Genomic DNA, 27,551 nt, shown 5'->3' with positions numbered 1-27,551 from the left:
AAAGATGGGGGGAAGAAATGTGATAAATGCAGCATTGGTTCTAGAGAGACACAGAGTTCCCATCCTGACGGCGTCTTGGCAGTTCTTGAAAACATTTCATTGACTGTATAAAAGCCATTATTTTAGGACATGAGACTGCTTCCACTCCAAACAGAAAGTCAGAATTTTTACACTGCTTTGTTATGACGTGAAAGGGACTAATGATTTATTTCTCCATTTGTCTCTGATATCTGCAAATGAAACAGAGAGGAGGTCATGCTTTAACATGAATGGCAGCAGCCTCCTTTAGAGACAACCTCAGGACTTCCTAACTGAAAAGCCAAGTCTCTAATTTAAGTAGGAGACAGTAATTACTCTTCCAGCCAGGAAGAATGTTAAGTCCCTGCCTATTTGTAGCCCTGTCTAAAAACAATCGGCTCATCTTCCAAACTTGACCAAACTACAAATGGTATGAGAACTCGGTCGCCTAATAAGGATGTTCATTTTGGCACTCAGCAGCTTATGCGTGGCTCACAGATGGCTTCTGTCTCGTTCTGTGTAATCCAATCATCCTGCACTACTGCGTCTCACAGTCTTCTGGAATAATTTGCAAAGCTCGCCGTGACAATTGTCTCTTCTTCCAGATGTCGAGGATGTAAGGAGGGTGGCTTTCACCACTGCTTTGCCACAGGATGTGTACATGGCTCTCCAGGTCAGAGTGGCACCCAGCAAGGTAAAGAGAAATGACTTCTTTGCATTGCCTCTGAGTTACTGCCTAGCCCGGGGATAAGCAAATATGTTCTATAAACGGCCTCTCTGTCTGTAGGCAACTTGTTTCACTTTTGGCTGGGCACCATGCAGAAAACATTCTGCAGTACTCCTCGAATTGTGTGCTAATGGTGGCAATATAGAGGCACCCGGGCCCAAGAAAAGATTCAAAAAAACGTCTAAATAGTGGTTGTTTCAGAGGGATCATTTTACTCACAGGCAGACTTTCTAGTATTAACACCTGCACTTCTGCTATCATCTTCTGAAATCATGACAGTTTGTCCTCAGTCTTTTTTTGGCCGGGGGTGGTTTTTATTTTTCCAACTTCTAAAGGATGTACAAGATTTTAAAGGCAAAGTACTGAAACATTTTTAATCTGTAGGTTTGTTAGTTTCTTTTTCCCTTGAGGCTGGTGTTAATAGCTGTGTTTTATTTCAGTATAAAAATACCCCTTTTAAAAAAATCAAAGTACCTAAAACAAGGAAATATGCAAAGCCTCAAAACAGCTGTGTAAATTCACGTAGGCTTCAGGGCTATAAACATTCAGCCTTAAGGGAGTGACACTCTGGAAAGTCTGATTTTTATTTAAAATTTAAATTATGATTATGAATTAGTGCTACATTCATTTTAGTAAAATATCAGTGCTGTATGTACTTTCTTAAGTTTTTTCTGCTTACTGCCATCATCACAACATAGATCATCAGTAAGAAATGTTAAGCACGGCAACTAAGAAAAATTTTCTAGGTCAGTAAAACAGTATTTTAGGCGAAATATTTTTTTAAAACATTTTTAAGAAAATTTTAAACTGTTCATAATTTGTGTATAGTTTTGGGTTTGAACTAGCAGTTGTAACTTCACTTGAGAAATGAAAATTAAAAGACAATATCCTTCCCTTAAGTAGCTTAAAGAATGAAGACTCTATATTTAGTCTGGTCTTACACACACACACATACACATATACTCTTTCCAGTGGAAGTATCTAGGTAACTCCTGCCAGGAGGAGGAGCTTTATAGAATCCCAGAGCTTTATGTGTAGAATATCGTCTTAGAACATTAAACCAGTAGTGAATATGTTCAAGGGAGAGTTGTTGAAAATCTGAATTCTCACGATACATTCCTATAAATTATGAGTTAACTTTTCTTAAGTCCTTGCTCATTGTCAGTATTATCAGCACAGGAATTACTGATACGCTCATAAATTAATAGTAATAGCAAAAGTGACCTTTGTCTAAAGAGAATTCCAAAACTCAACAGACATTTATGGAGTGCATGTCATGTGCCAGGCATTGGGCTAATTAAATCCCCCCTATCTCTACACTTTAAATGAGAGAAAAGCTGACTCAAGGGAAAGAGTTATGGCCAAAGGCCATTTAATTAATTTGCTGTCTGGGGAAACAGCACAGGAACTGGGAAGAAAGCCCAGGTATGAGAACTGCTAAGTTGTTGTTCGGGATACAGTGCATTGTTTTTCAGAACTCCAGTGGAAGACTCATTTCAAAACTATATTCAACTAATGTTAAAATTACCATTCTAAAACAAATACTGCATGTAAAAATCTCAGAGGCACAATGCATGCTTGCATTTCCTTATGGCTGTTGACCTCCATTGGAGAATTTCATCCCTACAGACATTTTCAGAGGGAACTACCATCAGCAGGGTCTGTTTCCTTCGCTAAACTTCATGACTTCTCTAGGAATTTTCCAAGGAACCAAACAACAGGCTTTCACACGGGAACAACATGTTACCTTGTGAGCATATCGGGCACGTAATGCTAGGAATCTTACCTGTGTTCTGAATACAAACCCCCCATGAGACTTCACCTACCTTTTACATATGAGTAGAAAAAACACACAGAGCAACTGGCCAAGGTTACATACTTGCAAGTGAGAAACCAGAGAAGAACCCTGGTATATTTGATCCCAGAGTCCACGTTTTTAATAAACAGACACTTCCCACTGAAGTAGGCATTCATTGGTTTTTTTTTTCCCCTCCTCTTCATTCATTATTATTCCGAATATATTTCTTGAACACTTACCGAGAGCTAAGCAATATTTTGTGGCTGAAGAATTAAATGTGGTTAAATTAGTGTCTCTGTCTTTGAGGGTCTAGAGAAAGCCGTCACCTCCATAAATAAGTATGCTACAACACATGTGATCAAACCTGTAAGACATATGCATAATGCTGTGGATGTAAAGAAATAAGGAGGGATTGAGTCTGTCCTTGAGTGGAGGGTGGAGTGTGAATATAATATGTGAGCGAGACTTGAAGAACATATAGATACTCGCCCTGAAAAGCTGTTAGTTGCTTGGAATATTCTGCTTTGCAGAATCATATAATGTCTTCCAGTTTCCATAGAATAAATGGAAAGGTTATTATAAAAGGACTAGGCCCAGTTTTCACAAAGGAACCCTCCTAAATCTGCAGAGATGATATACTCTCAATTTACTTAAATTATTTCACGAGTATAAAAAAAGATGATAGAAAGGTGATAACGATAACCTTATATGCAGAACAGAAAAAGAGACACAGAAATACAGAACAGACTTTTGAACTTTGTGGGAGAATGTGAGGGTGGGATATTTCAAAAGAACAGCATGTATACTATCTATGGTGAAACAGATCACCAGCCCAGGTGGGATGCACGAGACAAGTGCTCCGGCCTGGTGCACTGGGAAGACCCAGAGGAATCGGGTGGAGAGGGAGGTGGGAGAGGGGATCGGGATGGGGAATACGAGTAAATCTATGGCTGATTCATATCAATGTATGACAAAACCCACTGGAAAAAAAAAAATAGTAATAATAAAAATAAATAAATAAATAAATAAAAATAAAAAAAGATGAAAAGCCCCAAGATATTTTTATGAAACAAGAATTATATTGTCATCTAAACCTTATAAAGAAAGTGAAAGTGAAGTCGTCCAGTTGTGTCCAACTTTTTGCACCCCATGGACAGTCCTACAAGGCTCCTCCCTCCATGGAATTTTCCAGTGGGTTGCCATTTCCTCCTCCAGGGGATCTTTCTGACTCAGGGATCCAACCCAGGTCTCGCACACTGCAGGCAGATACTTTACCATCTGAACCACTTGGGAAGTCCAAACCTTATAAAGATAGCAAAAAAATAAACTATAGATCAATCTCACTTATAAATATGGAAGTAAAAATCTAAATAACATAGGGGCAAGTAGAATCCAAGAACTCATCATAAAAGTTAAACAGCATGATCAAGTGATACTTATTCCCAAAATCTAAGAGGAAAATCATACGATCATCTTCTCAGATGTTAAAGTGGCCTTTGACAAAAATTAACACCCATTTCTAATTATCAAAACACTGAATAAAATAGGAACGGAACTAATTCTTCTTTGATGTTAATATATGATTATAACTAGACATACACACACGCAAAATGCAGACCCAGTATGTTAGGAGAATACTAGAGGCATTCGTATTAAGGTCACTAACCACCCACTAATTTCACTGTTATTTAAAACTATACTAAATGTGTCTGAGAAAGGGGGAATGGGGGGCAGGGGGGAGGAGGGCTGGGGCGGGGGCAGGGATCAGTGCACCGCGTGGCTAGTGACCGGAGCCCTGGGCCGGGACTGCTTTCCAGGCGTCTCTTAGAGTTCAGCCAAGGAAGCGGGGAGAAGATAGGACCTACCTCTGCGCCCTTAAGCAAGCCGCGACCTCCGCTTGACTGCTCTTTCTGCTCCGCACCAACCCTCCTTCCTCCGGGTGCCTGGAAGCTTACACGCGGGAAACTGAGTCCCGGGAGCGAGCTGGACCCCAGTGAGTGGGTGGGCTTCAGGCAGCCCGCCACTGGGACGGTAGTCCAACAGCCTCAGGGCTGGGTCGCCCTAGGGCTTTTATCCTCTCGCTCTCTCTGCCCTAGAGTTCGGGGTGTCCAGAGGCGAGTTATTCTTGGAGTATCGTCCGTCATCCAGACCAGGGATTGTTTGGAGCACTTCTAATTTTTGGAACCCAGTAGGGTGAGGTAAGGAAGGGTTTCCAGGCTCAAGAACTAGCATGCACACATGCTTGGATGTGGCAATGAATGAGGGAAGTTATGTTTTGTATTAATAATTGAAATATAGCTGCTTTACAATGCTGTTTTTGCCGCACAACAACATGAACCAACCATGTGTATGCATGTATCCCCTCCCTCCGGAGTCTCTCCCCCACTCCCCCATTTCAGCCCTCTAGGTCATCAGAGCACTGAGCTGGGTTCCCTGTGTTACACGGTAGCTTTCTGCTAGCGATCTATTTTTCATACCTGTGTGCTAAGTCACTTCAGTTCTGTGCACTCTTTGCAACCCTATGGTCTGTAGCCCGCCAGGCTCCTCTGTCCCCAGGATTCTCCAGGCAAGAGTAGTGGAGTGGATTGCCATTTCCTACTCCAGGGGACCTTCCGGACCCAGGAATCAAACCCCCCGTCTCTTACCTCTCCTGCATTGACAGGTGTGTTCTTTACCACTAGCACCACCTGGGAAACCTCAGTATTTCCTGGTGGCTCAGACATGAGAATCTGAGTGCAATGCAGGAAACTCAGGTTCGATCCCTGGATTGGGATGATTCCCTGAAAAAGGAAATGGTAACCCAGTCCAGTATCCTTGCCTGGAGAGTCCCATGGACACTGGAGCCTGGTGGGCTGCAGTCCATGGGGGTGCAGAGGCTGGCACAGCTGAGCAACTAACACATCCACTCCAGTATAATTACTATTTTTTGTACTTATTAAAATTTTCTATCAGTAAATAATAATAAATATATTATAGTGGAGGTACTAGTCAATGCAGAATAAACAACAGAGCTCCAAGAATTGGAATAGAAGTGAAACTATCTCTGTTTACAGCTGGTATTGCAGTATATTTGGAAAAATACAAGACAGCTAATGAAAACACTAACATCATTTTTAAAATTCAGTAAAGTAAAAAAAATAAAATTCGGTAAAGTAATAGAATATTAAGCTGAAAACAAATCATAAGCCTTTTTATACACAAACAATAGCTTATGACATGATGTAACAGAAGATAAAACTTCAGTTACATTAATAGCAAAAAAAGAATTCATTTAAGAATACCTAAACAGGAACTGTGTAAAATCTATGTGAGGAAAAATTAAAGACTTTTGAAAGGAAAATCTGAATTAATTTGGAGATTTTTCTTATTTTTAAATAGTATGAGTGAACCTTATAAAACTATCATTTATTCCCTTCTTATTAATAAATTTCACATGATCATAATAAGAATAACAAAAGTTTACTTTATGGAGTTGTTCAAGTAGGTTTTTGAAGTTTATATGGAAAAAGAAACATACAAATAGCCATGAGACTTCTAAAAAATGAACAATGAAGGACGACTTTTAAAACATACTGTAAGACTTCTGTAATTAAAACAGTGTAATATTGATTCTTGAATAGATAGAAAGAGAAAGTAGTGGGGGAGAATAGAAAGCTCACAAGTAGATGAAAATCATCTGGAAATAGAGTGATGAAAAAGGTAATATCTCACTGGAGTGTCAGATTGTGAGGGAAAGCAAAGGAGTACAAAAAAAATGATGGGGATACCTAAGATGAACATAGGAGATATCTTGTAGATGCTCATATTTGGGACAATTTTAGCATCAACAAAAAGTCATGGTATTAATGTATTTTAGCATATTGAATATAAAAAAGAACATGTTAAAACAATGGGCAAATAAATAATATATACAGAAGTTCAGTGGTAAGAAGGGAAACCTCTTTATAGATGAGCATATACTAATATGTAGAAGAAAAAATAAGACTAGAAAATCACCATTTTGTAACACCAGTGTCCATAGTTGATTCAGACAAGGTGTATCAGTGGTTGTGAAAAGCTAGTGGGTAAAAAGTTTTGAGGAAACAGGACATTCACACAATCTTAAGTACCACCTCACAGATTACTTAACTACAAAAGATAAACAGTGCAGTTAAAATAAGGAGATCTGGTAGACATCACCTTTATGAAGTGATCAAATTGACCACCACTGATAATGAAACAAGATGATGTTATGTATTCCTCATGAGATACGGGGAAACGCACAATGTTCAGTCAGTCCAGTTCAGTCGCTCAGTCGTGTCCGACTCTGCGACCCCATGAATTGCAGCACGTCAGGCCTCCCTGTCCATCACCAACTCCCGGAGTCTACACAAACCCATGTCCATCGAGTCAGTGATGCCATCCAGCCATCTCATCCTCTGTCGTCCCCTTCTCCTCCTGCCCCCAATCCCTCCCAGCATCAGGGTCTTTTCCAATGAGTCAGCTCTTCGCATCAGGTGGCCAGAGTATTGGAGTTTCAGCTTCAGCATCAGTCCTTCCAATGAACACCCAGGACTGATCTCCTTCAGGATGGGCTGGTTGGATCTCCTTGCAGTCCAAGGGACTCTCAAGGGTCTTCTTCAACACCACAGTTCAAAAGCATCAATTCTTCGGTGCTCAGCTTTCTTCACAGTCCAACTCTCACATCCATACATTACCACTGGAAAAACCATAGCCATGACTAGACGGACTTTTGTTGGCAAAGTAATGTCTCTGCTTTTAAATATGCTATCTAGGTTGGTCATAACTTTCCTTCCAAGGAGTAAGTGCCTTTTAATTTCATGGCTGCAGTCACCATCTGCAGTGATTTTGGAGCCCCCCCAAAATAAAGTCAGCTACTGTTTCCACTGTTTCCCATCTATTTGCCGTGAAGTGATGGGACCAGATGCCATGATCTTAGTTTTCTGAATGTTGAGCTTTAAACCTGTGTAGAATTCTTCCCCCAAACTCTAATCATGAGGAAACTATCAGGCAAATTTAGAATATGACGCTAAAGAGATATGACAACCAAATGTAATGTATACATTTAATTGATTCTAGTTTCTTTAGATTTTAAGGACAATTGGAGAAGTTTCAACGTGGACTCTATATGAATAAGACTTTATATCTGTGTAAAATTTCTTGTATATGATAATAGTCTTGTGTTTATATTATTAGAAAGTGTCCTTGCTCTTGTGAGAGTTTGGGGAAAAAACACTTAAATTCTTTGAAAATGTTATTTCCACTTTCTTCCATTGAGAAATAAATGTTACGATTTCATTTACCCTTGCATATTAAACCTAGTCATCTTTTTTGCAAAGTTTTTTATAGTTAAGTTTTAAGCAATTTAAAGGGGGAAAATGTGAATATTAATGTAAAAAAGATTTATTTTAAAAATAGGTTTTGTGTGAAACACAAAATACTTTGGTATGATACAGTTTGAGATCTGTATGCATAAATTAATGTTACTCTACATCCCAGTCGATGTTGTTTAGCATGTGAAATATCCCTATGAGGAATCCTCACTTGAAGAGGTTGTCATGCAGCTCAAAAATTGCTATTGAAACCAATACCAAAGACTTTGTTAATGAATATAAGCACAAGATATTTTTTCTACTGATGAGTGTTGTCAAAATATGCAAGATTGAGCAGGCCTCGAAATCCTTGCCATTTCAGAATACGGGAAGCTCATTAATGTAATACCATCAGAGAAGCACCCAAGATCTAGAACTGCATGTTCTTGTGTGGTACCCCCACTTCCTGGAGGAATTTGTCAATTGATCTGGCCGGAGTGGGGGGTAATCTGGCTTCAGGGTGTCACTGTGACTGCCTCAGAGTCAACATGACGAACTCAAAGTATTTGTTTAAAGTGCTAAGAGAGTGGCACTTCCCCAAGTTTTCGAAACAGGTTGTATAAATATTTTTTTGTTTGCTAATAAATGTCAGTATATTTGGCACAGTAGAACTTGCAATTATTATTGCGTAGGACTTGCTATTATTGTAACATACAGAAATCTGGCCTTTCTCCTTCATTAGAAATGTATGAAATACAGAAGAGGGAGAACAGAATACCCATGATTTCCACATCTATAGACAAACACCATTAAGACATTCATGTTTTCTATCAGATTTATAATTTGTAGGTACTGAATTGAGGATATGGTATAGACCTAAAGCCCCCACTGACTTCCAATCTCTGGAAGCTACAGATGTTGACTAAAGGAATTGATAGCAATTAAATTGTTGTTGAATAGCAGTTTAACCTAGGTTTGTTTGATTCATGAATTATGGGTGATTTTCATTTTTTTTGCTTCATGTTTTTGTTTTACAAGGTTTCCACAACGACTATTAGGTTGACAGTCAGATTTGTTTATATTTTTATCTTTTGCACTAAGTAAGTACTTTGGGGACTGAATTAATGAATGTATATTATTTAAATCTCTAGAATTTAGAAAATCAAAGAGGCAACTGGGGCCTCTTTAGCACATTAGAACTTTTTGAACTTTAGAAGCTAGGAAAGGAATTGAGAATACCTGAGTTGACTGAAAACTACTAACCAGTACAGGAAAACAAGAGAATTGATTTTGTCTTCCCCTACCCACCAGAACTACCTCAATCTTAAAACCAACATTATCATATAGTTTTTTAAAAGTCTATATACCTGTTTTCCAGATCTTTGTCTTACTAATAGTTTAACAGGACCTGCTATTAAATACAGGCCTGTTATTTGCTGTTAAATACAAATACAAATCTGTATTTGCTGTTAAATACAAATACACAGACCTGCTGGTTACTCTGCTACTTTCTGGGAAGTATTCTAAGTATTGTCCCTATTCAGTTCAGTTCAGTCGCTCAGTCGTGTCCGACTCTGCGCAACCCCATGGACTGCAGCACACCAGGCCTCCCTGTCCATCACCAACTCCTGGAGTTTACTCAAACTCATCTCCATTGAGAGATGGATGATGCCATCCAACCATCTCCTCCCCTGTGGTCCCCTTCTCCTCCTGCCCCCAATCCCTCCCAGCATCAGGGTCTTTTCCAGTGAGTCATTTCTTCGCATCAGGTGGCCAGAGTATTAGAGTTTCAGCTTCAGCATCAGTCCTTCCAATGAACACCCAGGACTGATCTCCTTTAGGATGGACTAGTTGGATCTCCTTGCAGTCCAAGGGACTCTCAAGAGTCTTCTCCAACACCACAGTTCAAAAGCATCAATTTTTTGGTGCTCAGCTTTCTTCACAGTCCAACTCTCACATCCATACATGACCACTGGAAAAACCATAGCCATGACTAGACAGACCTTTGTTGGCAAAGTAATGTCTCTGCTTTTTAATATGCTGTCTAGGTTGGTCATAACTTTCCTTCCAAGGAGTAAGTGTCTTTTAATTTCATGGCTGTAGTCACCATCTGCAGTGATTTTGGAGCTCAAAAAGTTAAAGTCAGTCACTGTTTCCACTGTTTCCCCATCTATTTGCCATGAAGTGATGGGACCAGATGCCATGATCTTAGTTTTCTGAATGTTCGGTTTTAAGCCAACTTTTTCACTCTCCTCTTCACTTTCATCAAGAGGATCTTTAGTTCATCTTTGCATTCTGCCATAAGGGTGATGTCCTCTGCGTATCTGAGGTTATTGATGTTTCTCCTGGCAGTCTTTTTTTTTTTTTTTAATATTTATTTATTTTATTTATTTATTTGGCTGTTCCCGGCCTTAGCTGCAGCATGTGGGATCAAGTTCCCTGACCAGGGATTGAACCCTGGCCCCCTGCATTGGGAGCACAGAGTCTTAGCCACTAGACCACCAGGGAAGTCCCGTCTCCTGGCAGTCTTGATTCCAACTTGTGCTTCATCCAACCCAGCATTTTGCATGATGTACCCTGCATATAAGTTAAATAAGCAGGGTGACAATATACAGCCTTGATGTACTCCTTTCCCCGATTTGGAACCAGTCTGTTGTTCCATGTTCAGTTCTAACTGTTGCTTCCTGACCTGCATACAGGTTTCTCAAGAGGCAGGTCAGGTGGTCTGGTATTCCCATCTCTTTCAGAATTTTCCACAGTTTATTGTGATCCACACAGTAAAAGGCTTTGCAATAGTCAATAAAGCAGAAGTAGATGTTTTTCTGGAACTCTCTTGCCTTTTCAATGATCCAACGGATGTTGGCAATTTGATCTCTGGTTCCCCTGCCTTTTCTAAATCCAGCTTGAACATCTGGAAGCTCATGGTTCACGTATTACTGGAGATCAGTGGAGAAATAACTCCAGAAAGAATGAAGGGATGGAGCCAAAGCAAAAACAACACCCAGTTGTGGATGTGACCAGTGATAGAAGCAAGGTCCAATGCTGTAAAGAGCAATGTTGCATAGGAACCTGGAATGTTAGGTCCATGAATCAAGGCAAATTGGAAGTGGTCAAACAGGAGATGGCAAGAGTGAAAGACCACATTTTAGGGATCAGTGAACTAAAATGGACTGGAATGGGGGAATTTAACTCAGATGACCATTATATCTACTACTGTGGGCAAGAATCCCTTAGAAGAAATGGAGTAGCCATCATGGTCAACAAAAGAGTCTGAAATGCAACACTTGGATGCAATCTCAAAAACGACACAATGAGTTCTGTTCATTTCCAAGGCAAACCATTCAATATCACGGTAATCCGTGTCTATGCCCTGACCAATAATGCTGAAGAAGCTGAAGGTGAATGGTTCTATGAAGACCTACAAGACCTTTTGGAACTAACACCCAAAAAAGATGTCCTTTTCATTATAGGGGACTGGAATGCAGAAATAAGAAGTCAAGAAACACCTGGAGTAACATGCAAATTTGGCCTTGGAGTACAGAAGCAGGGCAAAAGCTAATAGAGTTTTGCCAAGAAAATGCACTGGTCCCTACTCTTAGGTTACTTTTTACATAGGTTGCCATGCTTCATATGAGGTGAACTCTATAACTGGACACCCCTATTTGATTTAGAGGAGTTCATTTTCTGCAAAGACAGCCATTCAGAGCCCAGCCAGCTGTTGATCACCACCTTTTGATAACACTCTATCCGACCAGAGTGCCATATACCAGATAGTGATTGGCTTATCTAATCAGATTCTCACTTTCACTCTGTCTCTCTCTCTCTCTCTCTTTTTTGTTTTGCACAAGAGGGAGTTAATTAGTTGAGAGTAGCGTTAAAAGAAGGAACAGAGGGAAACGGAGACCAGGAGTTTAGTCCTAAACATATTGTGGGTTTGCAGTGTCATTGTTTGCTTATCTTCTGAGTTGCTGCTGGTCCTAAATGGTGACAAAGTATAGTCGAGCAACTATTACAGTGATTTTTTTGATTCTGAAATTTTTTCAATTGTCACCATGATAGTTCTGTTCTGTACAACTAGAAAAAGAGCCTAATGAACATATTGAAATTTGAAATATAATTTAAAATACTAGTCCTACAAATAATATTTATACAGCTTGTAGTATCTGCCATAGTTGTTGACAAGATGAATAGGTCGATGCTTTTTTTTTAGCTCTTCTAGTGGGGATGGAGATAACCACTTATCTACAGAATTTTAAATGCTCTTAAATGACACCAGTATAATTGTTGTCATTCAGTCTCTAAGTCGTGTTGACCCTTCTCGACCCCATGGACTGCAGCACGCTGGGCTTCCCCGTTCATCACAGCTCCCGGAGCTTGCTCAAGTTCATGTCCACTGAGTCTGAGATGCCATCTAACCATCTCGCCCTCTGTCTCCCACTTCTCATCCTGCCCTGTCTTTCCCAGCATCAGTCTTTTCCAGTAAATCAGCTCTTTGCACCAGGCGGCCAAAGTACTGGAACCTCAGATCTTCCAGTGAATATTCAGGGTTGATTTCCTTTAAGATTGACTGGTAGAGTTGGAATTATCCTTCAAGATTAGGAATTCTTGATCTGAGATCCACAGTGGGCTTCTGAGATTCTGGACAATACTGAATTTGCACACATTTTTTGGTGTGTGTATAGTTGAGCATATCTATTTTTCCACATAGTCGATAGTTTTCATTAGCTATTCCACAAGACAGTTAAGTACAAAAGGGTTAAAAACCTCACTGCCTAATTTTACAGATAAAAATATCACTCAGAGTAATTTATCCACAATCTAGCAATCTGTAACTACTAGAGACTAGGTTTCTTTCATTCTGTCATTAAAAATTTATAAAATATAGTAAAAAAGAAAAAGAAGAAATGCTTTTAACATGTAAGGACAAACACCATTAAGAAGTTTCTATTTCTTACCAGCAGTATACGTTTGGGTTCAGAATAACACCTTTGAAAATACATATTGATATATTGCTTTCTAATAGACTTGCACTAAATTCCGCTCACATCAGAAATCTAGAATAGTGAGTATTTTATCACCAGAACAATTTATTCTTTTTTTAAAATAGAAAATATCTTGGCTAACTTGGTAAGAGTTCAATAGTGTCTCATTGTTGTAGAGTGTGTTTTTATTATTAGTGAAGAAAAAGATTTTTTTTTTATTTCTGTTGGAAATAAGTCACTTGTCTGTCTTGTCCATCTACATAAAGAACCCAGTTTTCTTAGCTGTCCATCCAATCCTTTTAAGAAATCCTACCTCAGGAGAAAACTATAGGAGAAACAAGTTTTCTGTTTATCTCCTGGATTTGTTCTTGCATTCTCAGTAGATCGTTGCTTTGCTATTATCTGAGAGGTTTGTTAAAATGTAAATACCTGGGTCCTACCCATTGTCTACAGAATCCAAATGTCTAGGTATGGGTGTGAGAAATTTGTGCTTTTAACATGCAAACACTTCATATTTCTTAAGAATAATAAAATTTGAGGACTACTTAAAGGACAAGTAGGCTGATATTAAATATAAAGTGTGTGTACCATTATATTTCTTACTAAAAGTCTCTATCTTTATGAAACCCAGGTTAATCTCTCTTCTATGAGGTAATTTTGCCTTTATAAAGTTTAATTTCTGCTCCAGGGTTAATAAACTTGGTATAAAATTACAGATCTACCAGTGACCTGCTTTGTAAATACCCTTAATTTCTATGAACTTCTCTTTATCTATAAAGAGGTGGTTATAATCCTAGCTCATGTGTTTATTTTGAAGGGTGAGGTAACCTACACAAGTATACTGTAAATGGTCATATAAATGTTGGATACATCTTCTTGTTCTAATTGTTTATCATATGGTAATTTTGGCTGCCTCACTTCCTTTATAATGCCAGGAAGTCTGAAACAACTTTGGGCACAGTATCAACACTCGATAATTATCTACTGATTGATTACCATCTCAAGGTACATCAAAGACTGCTTTAATATGAGGTGGTGTTCACTGTGGTCTGGGTTCTGACTAATCATAATGGATACTCCTCAAACAATTCCTGTGCAGACTGGAAGTCAGCCATGCTTCTATTAACCCTAAGACTGTAATGAGTCATTCAGTTCATTTCCCTGAGTACCTACTATGTGCCAGGAACCACGGCAGACCCTAAAAGTACATTAGTGAGCACAATGGACAAATCCCTGCCCTCCCAGTCCCTTCTAGATGAAATGGATATCACAGAGCAATTACACATGGTCTCTTTTAGCAATTCCTTGAAGAAATTCCATACATGTGGAAGACATCCCATCAGATTGTTGTCAGACAATAAGAGAAATTAACAGACAAAAAGAGTGAAATGTAGCTATCAATTCCAGAAGGATGGAATTAGTAGGAGCTTTTCCTTTTTGAATTACGCCCAGTCAAACCAGGATAGGATCTGGCAAGACAGTAGAGTGAGCTATGCAGTTGAAGCTCTTAGGCGCCAGTGAAGCTCTGAGTCCTCAAGGAGCCGCCTGTACAAACACACGCTCTCTTAGTCCCAGTCTAGTGTTTACGAAGGAAATGGTCCTGGTTTGGCCAGATTCTGAAGCCTAAAATGAATAGAACTTTCCTCTATTCTTTTATAGTGAGCACAGTTCTTCCTTAATTTCAACTCATCAAAAAAATGTTTTCTTGTTTAGGACAGAGGAAGGAAGTCTGGCATCCAAATATCTTAATCAAAAAAGATGATAAAGACTAGTTGTATCAGACAGTTTTTTTAAAAAAACATATTTATCATAGCTTACATTTGCACACTTTAAAGACTTGTGAATTTATATTCCACTCTCAAAATAATTTTGCAATTTTTCACAAATACAAAAGGGGAAATGTTTTTTAATGAAGAAATTGCATTATTAATCTATCTGTGAACGTGATAAATCTCCAGTTACAATCAATTACTACCCACATCCACACTAATGAGGGTTATGTTAGGGACAAAAGAGAGCACCCAGCAAAGGATAATAAGCCAGGGAAAACTTCTTGGCGGAAGTGAGGTCTCAGAGGCGACCTGACAAAGTGAGTGAGAGTTAGCTTTCCAAAGAGAAGGAGTTGATTTTATATTAGGGGATATCATTGAACATTCCTCGGAATAGGAAGTACTTAAAGATGGCTAGAGTGACAAAGAGGAGGTAAACACCAAGGAAATAGCAGAATCTAAAAAGGTGACCTTTGATAGGTACAAGGTAATATTGAGAAACATGTGTGTGTGTGTGTGTGTGGTGTGTGTGTGTGAGAGAGACAGAGAGAGAGAGAGAGAAAATCTGAAGAATTAGGCTTGCTGTCCCAGGAATGCACCCCAAAGGAACATACAATGTTTTTAGCTAAATGCCTCCTCATTGCCTTGGAGAGTCCAGCAAAACAATATACCCTCCAGTCCCTGGGGCTTTGCTGAGTCTACGGAACTGCCCAGGTGACCCTCTTCCTCCATCTCAATGGTCCATATTACATGTTCATAACCTCCCTGAAACCGTGGTGTCCTTGATCCCAGAGGGACACACAAGGCAAAGTGGCAGCATTTATTTTTTATAAAATATGGATAAGACGTCCTATTGGGCAGTGTTGTTGTAAGGATTAAAGAAAATGAGGTGTTTCCAAAGTCCTTCTAGCTCAGCCCTGGTACATGCAGGTATTAAACAAGGGTAATCCCCTACCCCACCCCTAGGAAACAGGGGTGTTCCTCAAATTTTTATTAATAAAATTATATTTTTACAGTTTGTAAAGATGTTCACTGGTTACATAAACTTAGAACTTTTTACAAAATTATTATGGAAAAATAAGCATATAGTAATGCAAATAGAAAAGTAGAATGAATTTAATTTATCCATGACCTGACATCACAACTATCAACTCTGTTCAATCTTGTTACATCTACATCGCCACCTATTCGCCCATGTTTTTACTTTGAGGCTAACTCAGAAATCTTATTATTTCATCTGCAAGTATTTCCATATGTATCTTTAAAAAATAAAAAAATAGTCATCATACCACCATACTACCTTAAAATATTAACAAGAATTCTTTAGCATTATCAAATATCCAGTTGAATTCAAATAGCCAAAACTCTCATAAATATCTTATATTTCATAGTTTGATTCAAGATCCAAATATATATTTTAGAAGAATAAATTAACATTTTGGTGCTAGTTATGTACTGAGACTGTGACAAATTCTGACTCTTATATACTGAATTTTCCTAAAGTACAGTAATAATATTTGTATCACAATGAAATTTTGTGTTCAGTCATTTGGGCAGCATTTTTAAGTTACTTTCCTTTGGTAATTCAATACCATTTCTTTTTTTTTTTCTAACTCACCTCTGCCACTCAATAAAGGTTTGACCTTGGGCCATTCACTCAACCTATCCAAATCTCAGTTTCTATAATTTTAAAAAGAAAGTGTTGAACTAGGATTGATTATTCAGCATGCTTTTCTTCCAAGCCTACCAGGTGGAAGGCAGGACAGCCCGGGGTGAAGAGAGTTCAGACGTCCAGCAGATCTGGACTGGAGCCCTGCCACATACAGGCCGTGTGAGCTGGGATAAATTTAACCTCTCTCTGCCTCCATTTCTAAATCTGTGAAGTACAGTTGATAGTTACCCAGATTCATGATGGAGTGGTATGGGGAGGGTGGATAAAATGAGAGTATATGGGTACAGTGCTTGCCACATAGTAATCCCACAATAAATAGTGAGTGTAGTTAGACTCTCAAGACTTTGGGGCAGGGTTAAGAGGAGGAGGCTGGAAGGAAAGGCGGTGGTTAGAGCTAATATATTATTGTATTGTCTAATACAGCACCCGTTGGCTACACAAGGCTATGAGCACTTGAAATGTGAGTAGGCCAAGTTGAGATGTGTTAGTGAAATTCACCCTGGGATTCTAAGATGTACTGTGAACAAGCAAGAAATACCACAATAATAATTTCTAATATTTACTATATGTTGAAATTGTATGTTGGATATATTGGGTTAAATAAAATATTATCAAACTTAGTTTTTCTTTCTTTACTTTTATGAAAGTGATTCATAGAGAAATTTAGATGACATACATGTGGCTTGCATTATAAATATCTATTTATAGACTATATATTACTATTTATAGAAACCTATTGGACAGAATTGGGCTAGATCAAATGACCCTCTTCCTTAAGCCCCCACAACTTGCTGATTCTGTTTCTTCACTGGCCCTCACATTTATCTTCTCCATCTCCACTGCTGGTCAAGAGTATTAAAAACCCCTTTATTTTATTCTTTGCATTTTTAATCAAGATATAATTGGCATATCACATTGTGTTAGTTTAAGGTGCACAGAAAGTTGATTTTATATATTTGTATACTGCAGTATGTTTACCACCAGCACATTAGCTAACACCTCTATCATGTCACAAAGTTAGCATTTCTTTCAATGGTTTCCTTACTTAATAGCCCCTCTCCAGTCTACATGTGCAGTTGCTAAGTCATGTCTGACTCTTTGTGACCCCATGGACTGTGTAGCCCAGCAGGCACCTCTGTCCATGGGATTTCCCAGGCGAGAATACTGGAGTGGGTTGCCATTTCCAGTCTACTATTCTTGAATGTTTCACAGTCTTCCCTTCAGAGACACTGGAAATTTTATTAAAGCATAAAATTCCCTTCATGATCTTTTTTAAAATTTATTTATTTTAATTGGAGGCTAATTACTTTACAATATTGTAGTGGTTTTCGCCACACATTGACATAAATCAGCCATGGGTGTACATGTGTTCCCCATCCTCTTTAAACTCTCTTACCACCTCTCACCCAGACCCCCACATCTTTGCAGGTACTTCTTTTGCCTTGAGCAGAACCCTGACCCCAGCGTAATGGTTAAGAGTTAGCAGAATTTGAATCTCAGCTCTGCAATTTACTGACAAGCTTTGAAAAAGTAACTAGACCTCTCTGAGCATCATTGTTCTTCTCTCTAAAAATAATAATAATAATAATAGACTTGGACTAAGTGAATAGACTTATCTTTCAAAACGTTTATGAGGATTAAATGAGATAATGCGTGCATGCTGCTCAGTCGCTTCAGCTGTGTCCAGCTCTTTGCGACCTAATGGACGGTAGCCTGCCAAGCACCTCTGTCCCTGGGCTTCTCCAGGCAAGAATACTGGAGTGGGTTGCCATTCCCTCCTCCTGGGAATCTTCCCAACCCAGGAATCAAACCCCATGTCTCTTGCATCTTCTGCATTGGCAGGTGGGTTCTTTACCACGATCGCTACCTGGGAAGCCTGAGATAATGCATAGATGGTGCCAAGTATACAGTTTATTTGTTTGTTTGTTTTTAAAGTCCCTTAGTCGTGTCCAACTCTTTGTGACCCCTTGGAGTGTATGGAATTCTCCAGGCCAGAATACTGGAGTGGGTAGCCTTTCCCTTCTCCAAGGGATCTTCCAAACCCAGGGATCGAACCCAGGTCTCCCACATTGCAGGCAGATTCTTTACCAGCTGAGTCACAAGGGAAGGCTGAGAATAGTGGAGTGGGCAGCCTATCCCTTCTCCAGGGGATCTTCCCAACCCAGGAATCGAACTGGGGTCTCCTGAGTTGCAGGCGGATTTTTTACCAACTGTGCTATAAGGGAAATACACGGCTAACCTATAGTGAATGTTAGTGTTGAATGTTTCCCCCTGGAAAAATGTTCCTTGCCACCCCACCCTCCACAAACCCCTGTCTCTGCCTCAGGTTTCCACAGCACTCTGCGTGTGTATGCGTGCTAAGTCGCTTCAGTTGTGCCAGACTCTTTGCAACACTGTAGACTGTACTGTCGGCCGCCTCTGTCCATGGGATTCTCTAGGCAAGGATTCTGGATTGAGTTGCCACGCCCTCCTCCAGGGGATCCTCCTGACCTAGGGATTGAGCGCACGTTTCTGGCATTCAGATGGTTTCTTTACTGCTGAGCCACCGGGGAAGCTCCATCACACTCTGCACTCCTCAATCCCAGCTTTTCTGTCTGTGTTATAGCCAGCCACCAGTCTTGCCTCTAGATCAGTAGTCTTCAAAGCTTGGTGTTAGAAGCAGCAGTGCTAGCATCCCCTGGAAACTTCTTAGAAATGCAAATTCCTGGAGCCCACCCTAGAACTACTGAATAAAAAACTCTGGGGCTAGGGCCCAGAAGTCTGTTTTAACAGGCCCTCAATGTGAGTTCTGATATTTATACATTTGATGGACATTGCTACACTGGGTATTTATGCCTGGGACCACATCCAATTCATCTTGCAATGCCACCCAGCCCAGTGACTATTTGTCAAATGAAAAAATGGATGAATGAATCCTGATGACAGTGTGGGGCCATTGAAGGATAGCCAGTAGGGGAATGTCATGGTCTGATTGCCTTTTATAAAGTTACTTTCATAGGCTGTATAGAGAAAAGATTACATGCAGAAATTACTAGAGGCAACTGAATTTGCTTATAGGAAAACTATGATTTGAAAATCTAGATTTATTATGCAGGCAGGAAAAATAGTTATTTACAAAAAGAGTGCCTTGTTTTTCAACATATTCCATTCAAAACAGTTTTAAAATGTGTATTATACCATTCTATTGGTAAGAAGTGTTTTATAAATTTGTTGGGGAAAGTAGGTATACCTATATGTTATAAATTTGTCAATAAATGTGTTCTCTCACAAATTATGATTTCATTAAAAAGTAGTTCCAGGTATCTTACACATTTTTAGCATTTTTGGGTTTTCAAAGTGTGAAGCACAATCCTCTGTTTGGATTATGAAAGCAAAATTCTATAGCAAATGAGTATATTTAAAAATTAAAATGTTACTTAAATTTCAGTATTAACATAGAAATAAGAAAAGTTTCATGTTTGACTACATATTAGTATAGAGACTACATGTTATTTATCTTTTTTGGTTGGAAATGAGTAAACAATCTTCTAGAAATATTTCAACTAGAGGTTATTAATGCCCAAATTAAAAGAAAATCAAATTTATATTAATGTATAGAATAAAAAGTAAAGCAAACCCAAAGATGTATGACCTTCCAGAAAACTGTAAGACTGCAGAAGCCCCAAAGTTGCTCCCTATCATAATACTCATGTTCCATCAGCAGATTCTCATCCCAACAGCTGGGCAGGAATTGATCCAACTTAAATGTGGGAGCAGTATCTGGACCTTCAACTCAGGTGAAGCTTTCATATTTTCTCTTGACCTCTAAGTCATCTTCTTAACAAATGAGAAAAAGCAGAGACATTCATCACTTTGCCAACAAAGGTCCATATAGTCAGAAATATGGTTTTTCCGTTAGTCATGTACCAGTGTGAGAGCTGGACCACAAAGAAGGCTGAGCACCAAAGAATTGATGCTTATGAACAGTGGTGCTGAAGAATACTCTTGAGAGTTCCTTGGTCTGCAAGAAGATCAAGCTGGTCAATCCTAAAGGAAATCAACCCTGAGTATTCACTGGAAGGACTGATGCAGAAGCTCCAATACTTTAGCCACCTGATGCAAAAATCTCACTCATTGGAAAAGACCCTGATGCTGGGAAAGATTGAGGGCAGGACGAGAAGGGGCAACAGAGGATGAAATGGTTGGATGGCATCACTGACTCAATGGACATGAGTTTGAGCAAACTCAAGGAGAGTGTGAAGGACAGGGAAGCCTGGCCTGCTGCAGTCCATGGGGTCACAAAGAACCAGGCATGACTTAGGGAATGAATACACACAAAAGAAGGATCATGAAGGAAGAAGGAACAGAAGACAAAGAATGCGAAATACTGAAGACCAAGGGGAGGGGGAGGCTGAGAACAATGGGCAGAAAGAGAAGGGATTTGATGAGCAAAGAGGAGTCTACAGGCAAAGGGTATGAGAGGCCAAGAGTGACGTGGGATGGGGAGAGAGAGGCAGGGTTCTGAAGGGGTCAAAACCCTGCAGTCTGGGTTTCTTACGGCCCTCTTAGGCCCAAGAGGTCACCTAGTTTTAGTAGTTGAAAGAAGTGGATTGTTAGTAAATCTACAGATTTAATCCATTCAGCCAGTTGGTTGTGATGGGCTCTGTGCTACTGTTTTCTCTTCTTGCCTGTACAGAGGAGGGCTCTTCTGTGCCCAGGCCAATTAAAAAACTTGGTCAAGTTGGTGGATTGGTTATTCAGAGGAAAGAGCCATCCTGAAGTGTTAAAGTCTTGAGTAAACAAGATGACTTCCTAAAGGATTCCAAAGGAATAGAACAAACCAGAAAAACCCCATATGAAATGAGAACATTTTTTACTATATTCACAAAAATATATCTTTAAAAAATCAACAAGGAGGTCTTCTAAACATTTTCAATTGCTCATCGGCTTTTCAAATGTTTATTCATATGAGCTGCCTATTTATATACCTTGTCACTTTTTCATTGGTTTGTCTTTCTTTTTTATATTCAAATGTGTTTAAATATTGCAGATAGCAATCCTTTGCCTGTGATATATGTTGCAAATGTTTTCTCCTGTTCTAGTTCTTGACATTTAAACCTTAAATCCATCTGAAGTTTATTCTGGTGTTTCATACAAGACTGCAATCTAATGAGATTTTTTTTTTTTAATCTAGAAGTTAGACAATTTTCACAACACTATTTGTTGAATAATCCATCTGTTCCTCATTCATCTGCAGTGCTTCCTTCTTAAGTCTCACAGGTGGTAAAATTCGTCTCAGGACCATCTATTCTGTTTTAGCCAATTGCTCTATAAATTCTAGCACAGGAATTTAGCTATTGTTGTATAAATTTTTTGTTTATACTTTTCAAAATTTCTTAGCCTTTCTCGTATTTTACTGTCATGGCAGCTGAGATTTAGAATCATTTTATCAGGTAAGAACATAAATATTGACACAATATAGTAAAACATAAATTTTGTAAAATTTATGTAATTGTGTAAAAACACAAATATTGTTGTGGTAGATGATGGATAGGTAGTATGGATTTATGTACTGCATTGATCCTTGCTTCAGACATGTACTATGCCAGCTTCTCTAGTTGGCAACACTTTTATTGTGTACTTTGAAGTCCTTCCCACCACATAGGTCTGCAGGCAAAACAAGGCTAGCCATCGTGATCTAGCAGTCATTCATTGTCTTTTGTTTGTCAGCCTCCTTACCAACAACCATGGGAAAAAGCCCAGGCTCTTGGAGCTCACCCCTATGTTCTCTGCAGGTCATTTGGAGGAACCTTCTGATATGTGTCATCCTTTTCTACACTGTGTACTACGTGGTTCTGGGCATGTGCTGTGTGATGCTCAAGTAAGTATAACATCACCTTCAAACAATTCAAAAGTTCAGGTCCAACACGAAAGACGTTCACGTAGAATACTCAACGTGTCTTTATAGAATAAAGGGTGCAGATTTTCCCCCATGGTATAGTTTCTTCGTTTTTTTTTTAAGTGAAAACAAGCAAATGTGTCACCTTTGAAAATGATACAAGTAGCAATCATGAAATGAGTAGAACTGGGCAGGATTGTTCCTCTTATGAGGATGATCATGGAAAGAGAGTGAAGCTATTACTCCCTGGGTTGGTGTTGCATCAGAGATCAGAGGGCATTTGAACTAGAAGGGAATTTAGATATAATCTACATCCAATTTAAATATTTTCTGCTACATACTGGAAGTAGCTTTAGACTGAGAAGTCAGGAGATCTGCATTCCAGCCCAGGTTCTTACTAACTTCCTGAATCATCCTGACTAAGCCAGAGAGCTTCTCTTACTTCAATTATCTTCGTTTGTTAAGTGAAGGTAATAATCCAAAAGAGAGTTATCATGAGGACCAAGTTATACATGTATTTTAAAAGATATTTTTAAGTGTGAGACATTTTTTTAAAGGTAATTTTTCTTTGTCTTTCTAAGGTTGAATTTTATCTTTACAAATTTAGCTTGCCAATACATTGATTTCTTTGAAATATATTATGTATAGCTACAAAGAATTTCCTAGAAATTGATTGTTTATACAATTGAATTTTATTGTGTAAGCAGGGAATTGGGACTTTTCAATTTCAGTGTGGAAATCAATGCCCAGAAATGATTATATTGACTTTTGCAGTGGGAATGATGCTATAAAGCTTGCTTGCAGGCAAGCCCACTGAGGAGGAGTCTGGTGTGTTCACACACAGTTTCAACTATTGCCTGGGAATGGAGAGGGTGAGGCGGCACCCAGAGCAGTGAAGGTCTCAGAATACTCAGAGTTCTCTGAGCGTGGAATTCCAAGGGTTTGTAGTTAATGTGAATCAGAGGTGAGGAATTTGGAGTAACCGGGCCTTAAAGCCCCAGGAGGCAGATAACTGATTGATCAGCTACACACAACTACAAACTTGGGCATGGTAGGAGATGCAGAGTTTATAGTCAGATTTAATTTTCTTTTTTTTTTTTTTTCATTTTAAATCATTTTACTTTTGTATGGATGTATAGTTGGTTTACAATGTTGTGTTAGTTTCTGGTGTATAACAAAGTGATTCAGATTTTTTTTCCCATATAGGTAATTATAAGATATTGAATATAGTTCCCTATGCTATACAGTAGGTCCCTGTTGTTTATTTTATATGTGGTAGCATGTATCTGTTCATCCAAAGCTCCTAATTTATCCCTCTCCAACCCTTTCCCCTCTGGTAGCTAGATCTTTGTTTTCGATGTCTACTATGAAAATGTAGACTCATATTATGTCTAATGTGAGTGCAGACTGAGATTTTAGACAGAAAGAGACCTCAGAGATTAATTGCTTCAATGTACAGGTAAGAAATGAAGCTCAGAGAGGTTAAGCAACTGCCCAAGCTCATAGTTAACAACATCATCAGAATTAGAGCCGGGCCCTGTTGCTTCCCAGTATAAGTCCTCATCACCATGTTAGGTTTTGCACCCACACTTGATGGAAGGGACCTCCAAGACTATAGCGGAGACCTCAAATACCATGAAGTCCCCTTGGAGAGCAGATGTCACTGGACAAAGAAGACAGTGTGGGTAAGGAAGACATTCGGCTCCCATTCAAGCCAGCCAGTTTTCAAATGTGCCACAAAGTGATTAAAGCTGACTTGTCCTTGTATGGGAACACTTGAGGTGCAAAATGTTAACGTGCAACCTTATGAACTACCTCCTCCAGAGTAAACTCTTTTCATTTGTAACATCCTCAGGGTGTATGAGTTGGATGTCCTGGCACCATTTGATTTCAAAACAAATCCTTCATGGCTCAACACAAATTATAAAGGTAACTGGCTTTAGTTTCCAATCTTTGTTAATTAGTGAACTAAATGCCTCCAAAAATCAAAATAGTTTTTGTTTTAGAAAAATTTTAAAAATATCAAGCCTTCTTCTCAGCCATCTGTATCCTATATCCGACTCCAAAAATGTGGAAAAGTGCCATCAAATTTTTTTTAAATGACTATTGCTAAAAGATGGAATAGGATGAAATAAGAGGATAGTTTTCCTAAATGAATTTTTATTTTAGTGATATGGATAAATTTTTGTGCATTAAATATTTTTCAAAGAAAAGGCAGAAAAATGGCTTAATGGAATGATGTAGAAAGATATTTATGACATATGAAATGGAAAATAAAGACTACAAAAGAGTTTGTATAGTCTAATTATTCAGTTTTGTAGAATAGAGTAAAATGCATCATGTCAGTGGTAAGAAATCTGGAGAATTATGCAACAAACTGTTATCTCCCAGCTGGAATGACAGAGGACTTTCATTTTCTGCTTTGTACATTTCTGCTTAGTTTGATTTTTTTCCTTCCCCAAAATAGTGTAAAACTTGTTGCAAAGGAAAAATGATAAGAAAGAATATAGTAGGAAAAAAATTTTATCTCTTTTAAACTTACTATTTTTGTTGAAGAAATAATTATTCTTAACATTATGTTAAATTTCTTACCACATTTTTTAAAAATGAAATTGTGGATTCTTCAAACAGTAAAGTTCTTTAGAAAACCACTGGACATCTTTTTTTGGAACAAATATGCAAATATACAAAAATTGCCTGAAGCCAAATGTGACTTGTATAGGAAACTTGGTCAGCTAGAACTACTGAATTTAAAAGTTTCAGAACAGCCTCTTCAAATGGGTAACCTTTTTTCATGCCATTATTGATTCAATTTGGGATAGACAAAGATATCTTAGAACAAGAAACTTTCATTCTAATGAGATACGAGTTCTAACATTCTATCTTAACTTCCACCTCACACATTTCCCTGTTGAAGATTGAATTAACTATTTCTTCCAAGCCGATCCACAAATGATAAAGAAATAGTCACAAGAAAGAGTTTCATATGGGTTGTGTGTTTGGGGTAGGGAGAGAGATTTAAAATCCAACTGTTATTTAATTCTTGCGTTTGAGACAGTTAGTGATAGATAGGACAGTGACACAGGCTTATTGGAGAAAGCTGTGTTTTGACATAGCAGAGATTAGTGAAAATCCTCAGAATGCCACGCACAGTCAAAGTTGTTCTTTCCTCTCTCAAAAAACAACTAACATTTGCACAAAGATATCAATAAACCCTTAGCCTATTAGATCTTTAGTTTTGGTCTTGGAGAGAGAAGTGTCATAACTTTTCAAAGTTATTGCTTTGAGAATCCAGACTTGTTTAATCTTGGAGATAAAAGGTAAGCGTAATCTCAGAGCCTTGAGCATGTATTGAGGGTCGGCTCTTGTCTGTTTCAACAGTTTTGTTACCTAGGAGATCAGGCTTAGCAAGGACACTGAAAAGTGTGGGTCCAATTGAGACATTTGACTACTAACTTTCTCTTGCATCATAGAGACTGGATTATAAACTGCTTTCATTTTAAAATAAAATCCTCTCAACAGTTTTTGAGGTAGATATGATAGATATCCATTTCCCAATTTATCAAGGAATAATTAGACTGACCTAGAGGTTATAATCCTACTCAAGATCATAGCACTCTTAAGCTGTAAGGTGAGACTAGAACACTGGTACCTCAACTTCAAATTTTGTATGACTTCCTTTAAATCATGCTATCCCGTATCCTAGTCTAAGCACAATCCTCCTCTATCAATATATGTGAATACAGTTTGTTCAAGACTGAAATCACTGTCTCTACGCAGCTGCAAGTTAACTCGTAAAATCTGTAAATACTGATAAAAGAGACATATCTATTTCCTTATAGTAACATGGAAAGACTTCGTGAGCCCCGGTGAAGGCAGAAATGGAGATGTGATGGGCAGCGCTAATGGCAATGTGATACCAGCATATAGCTCCGTCCACAGCCTTGAGTTTAGAGGTCAGGACATGCAATAATTGTAACTCCATACAACAGAAAAGGAGCTAGTAGGAGTTCTCCATTCCGTTTTAGAAATCTGTTGAGTTGAATGAAGTAGAATTGAAGAAGAATAAGTGTGAGGTCTTTTAAAAGGCTGGCACCTGAGACTTGCTTACTTATTTCATGTCTTGCTGACCCACTAGGCAATGGCTGGCATGTCTGTTAATAAATTATTTATGCACAATAACAGATCATGTGACTATCTTACTTTTAGCTTTGAAAAGTATACAATTTGCCTGCCTGGACTGATCAATTCGTTAATTATTTATATGAGCATACTTATCATTTTCTGTGTTTTAAAAGAAAGGTAACTTTTATGGACATTGATATCATTATGAAGGAACCTTGGGGGTATGTCACATGTATTTTCATTTTAAAGTTTGATGAATCTCATCTTTGGAACCACCACACTCTTAAAATCTATATCAAGGAAAAAGGCAAAGGTTGACTCTTCACGTGTTAAAGGCTTTTAGAGATCTATGGTACTGACCTAGGAATAACTAGCTCTTTATATATGTTGAGGGAAAGCACTCTGAAAAAGCATTCTGGATTTAGAAAAGTACTTCCATCCACACGAGTCATTTATGAGACGTTCTTTAATCCATGGTTATCCATTATGCTCCCCAGATGACTATCTGAACATAGCCTTTTATTACAAAGACACAAAGGAACTCATTTCCAAGTTAGGCAATAACTGGTACTAAAGAAACATTATTGTTCAATAAACTATTAACATTTTTTTTCTGAAAACCCAGAGCTGAATTTTTCATTAGTTTTTAATATATCTTCAAATGAGATTTGAAATCTAGTTACAGATCAGCGTGTATCAGTTACATTGTAACTTTTCTTTGTTGTATTTTACCTTCTAAAATGCAAAGAATATGAAAGAGAAATTATGTACTGTTATTTCTCTATAAGTCCAACAATTATTAAGAGATGGAATATTTTTAAAGTTCTTATTCAAATTTGAGGAATGTTAAGAGATGAAATGTTAAAAGTTTCTTACAAAAATTTTTTTGCAGAACAAATTGTGGTGGTCTTATTACTAATTGTGTTTTAGAATTACTAATTGCTCTAATCCCTGATAATTCTATTATTCTTCCTTTTATTTGCAGTTCTTTTAGTCTCAACAGAGGTCACCTACTTTGTTTGTGGATTACTTTTCGTTCTGGTAGTGGAAGAGTGGGTTTGGGATTATGGTATTTCAGTAACTATCTTTCATGTTGCCATCACTTCAACTGGTAAGCAAACTAAAATAAAGGAAACAAAATGTATTCAATCTGGATATTGTACCTAAATCGATACATAAGAGTAAAACTTTGATGTATGCATAGTGTCCTCTGATGGAGAAATAATAAAAACTGATGATAAAAGTTCTTCATCACCTCCCTCACACCTTC

At 38.3% G+C, this 27,551-nt stretch overlaps 1 protein-coding gene across 1 annotated transcript; it reads left to right on the top strand.

Annotated features, from left to right (window-relative positions):
• Positions 1–460: 460 nt before the first annotated feature.
• Positions 461–26,358, top strand: TMEM244 (transmembrane protein 244). Its single transcript, XM_061130488.1, has 4 exons — positions 461–712; positions 22,053–22,138; positions 24,012–24,085; positions 25,999–26,358. Exons 1-4 carry the CDS (start codon positions 680–682, stop codon positions 26,127–26,129), a joined length of 324 nt encoding a protein of 107 aa, XP_060986471.1. The 5' UTR covers positions 461–679; the 3' UTR covers positions 26,130–26,358.
• Positions 26,359–27,551: the final 1,193 nt, after the last annotated feature.

This window comes from Dama dama, chromosome 26, assembly GCF_033118175.1.
Source record: "Dama dama isolate Ldn47 chromosome 26, ASM3311817v1, whole genome shotgun sequence".
NCBI lineage: Eukaryota > Metazoa > Chordata > Mammalia > Artiodactyla > Cervidae > Dama > Dama dama.
Note: the sequence above shows the minus strand (reverse complement) of the source record. Positions and strands in the feature narration are given on the sequence as shown.

What these genes read in the sequence shown, in the direction of transcription:
- TMEM244 (XM_061130488.1), top strand. Translation starts at nt 680, where the DNA reads ATGGCTCTCCAGGTCAGAGTGGCACCCAGCAAG. An exon ending in TCAGAGTGGCACCCAGCAAG is followed by an intron (nt 713 to 22,052) that starts GTAAAGAGAAAT and finishes TGTTCTCTGCAG; the next exon opens with GTCATTTGGAGGAACCTTCT. An exon ending in ATGTGCTGTGTGATGCTCAA is followed by an intron (nt 22,139 to 24,011) that starts GTAAGTATAACA and finishes TAACATCCTCAG; the next exon opens with GGTGTATGAGTTGGATGTCC.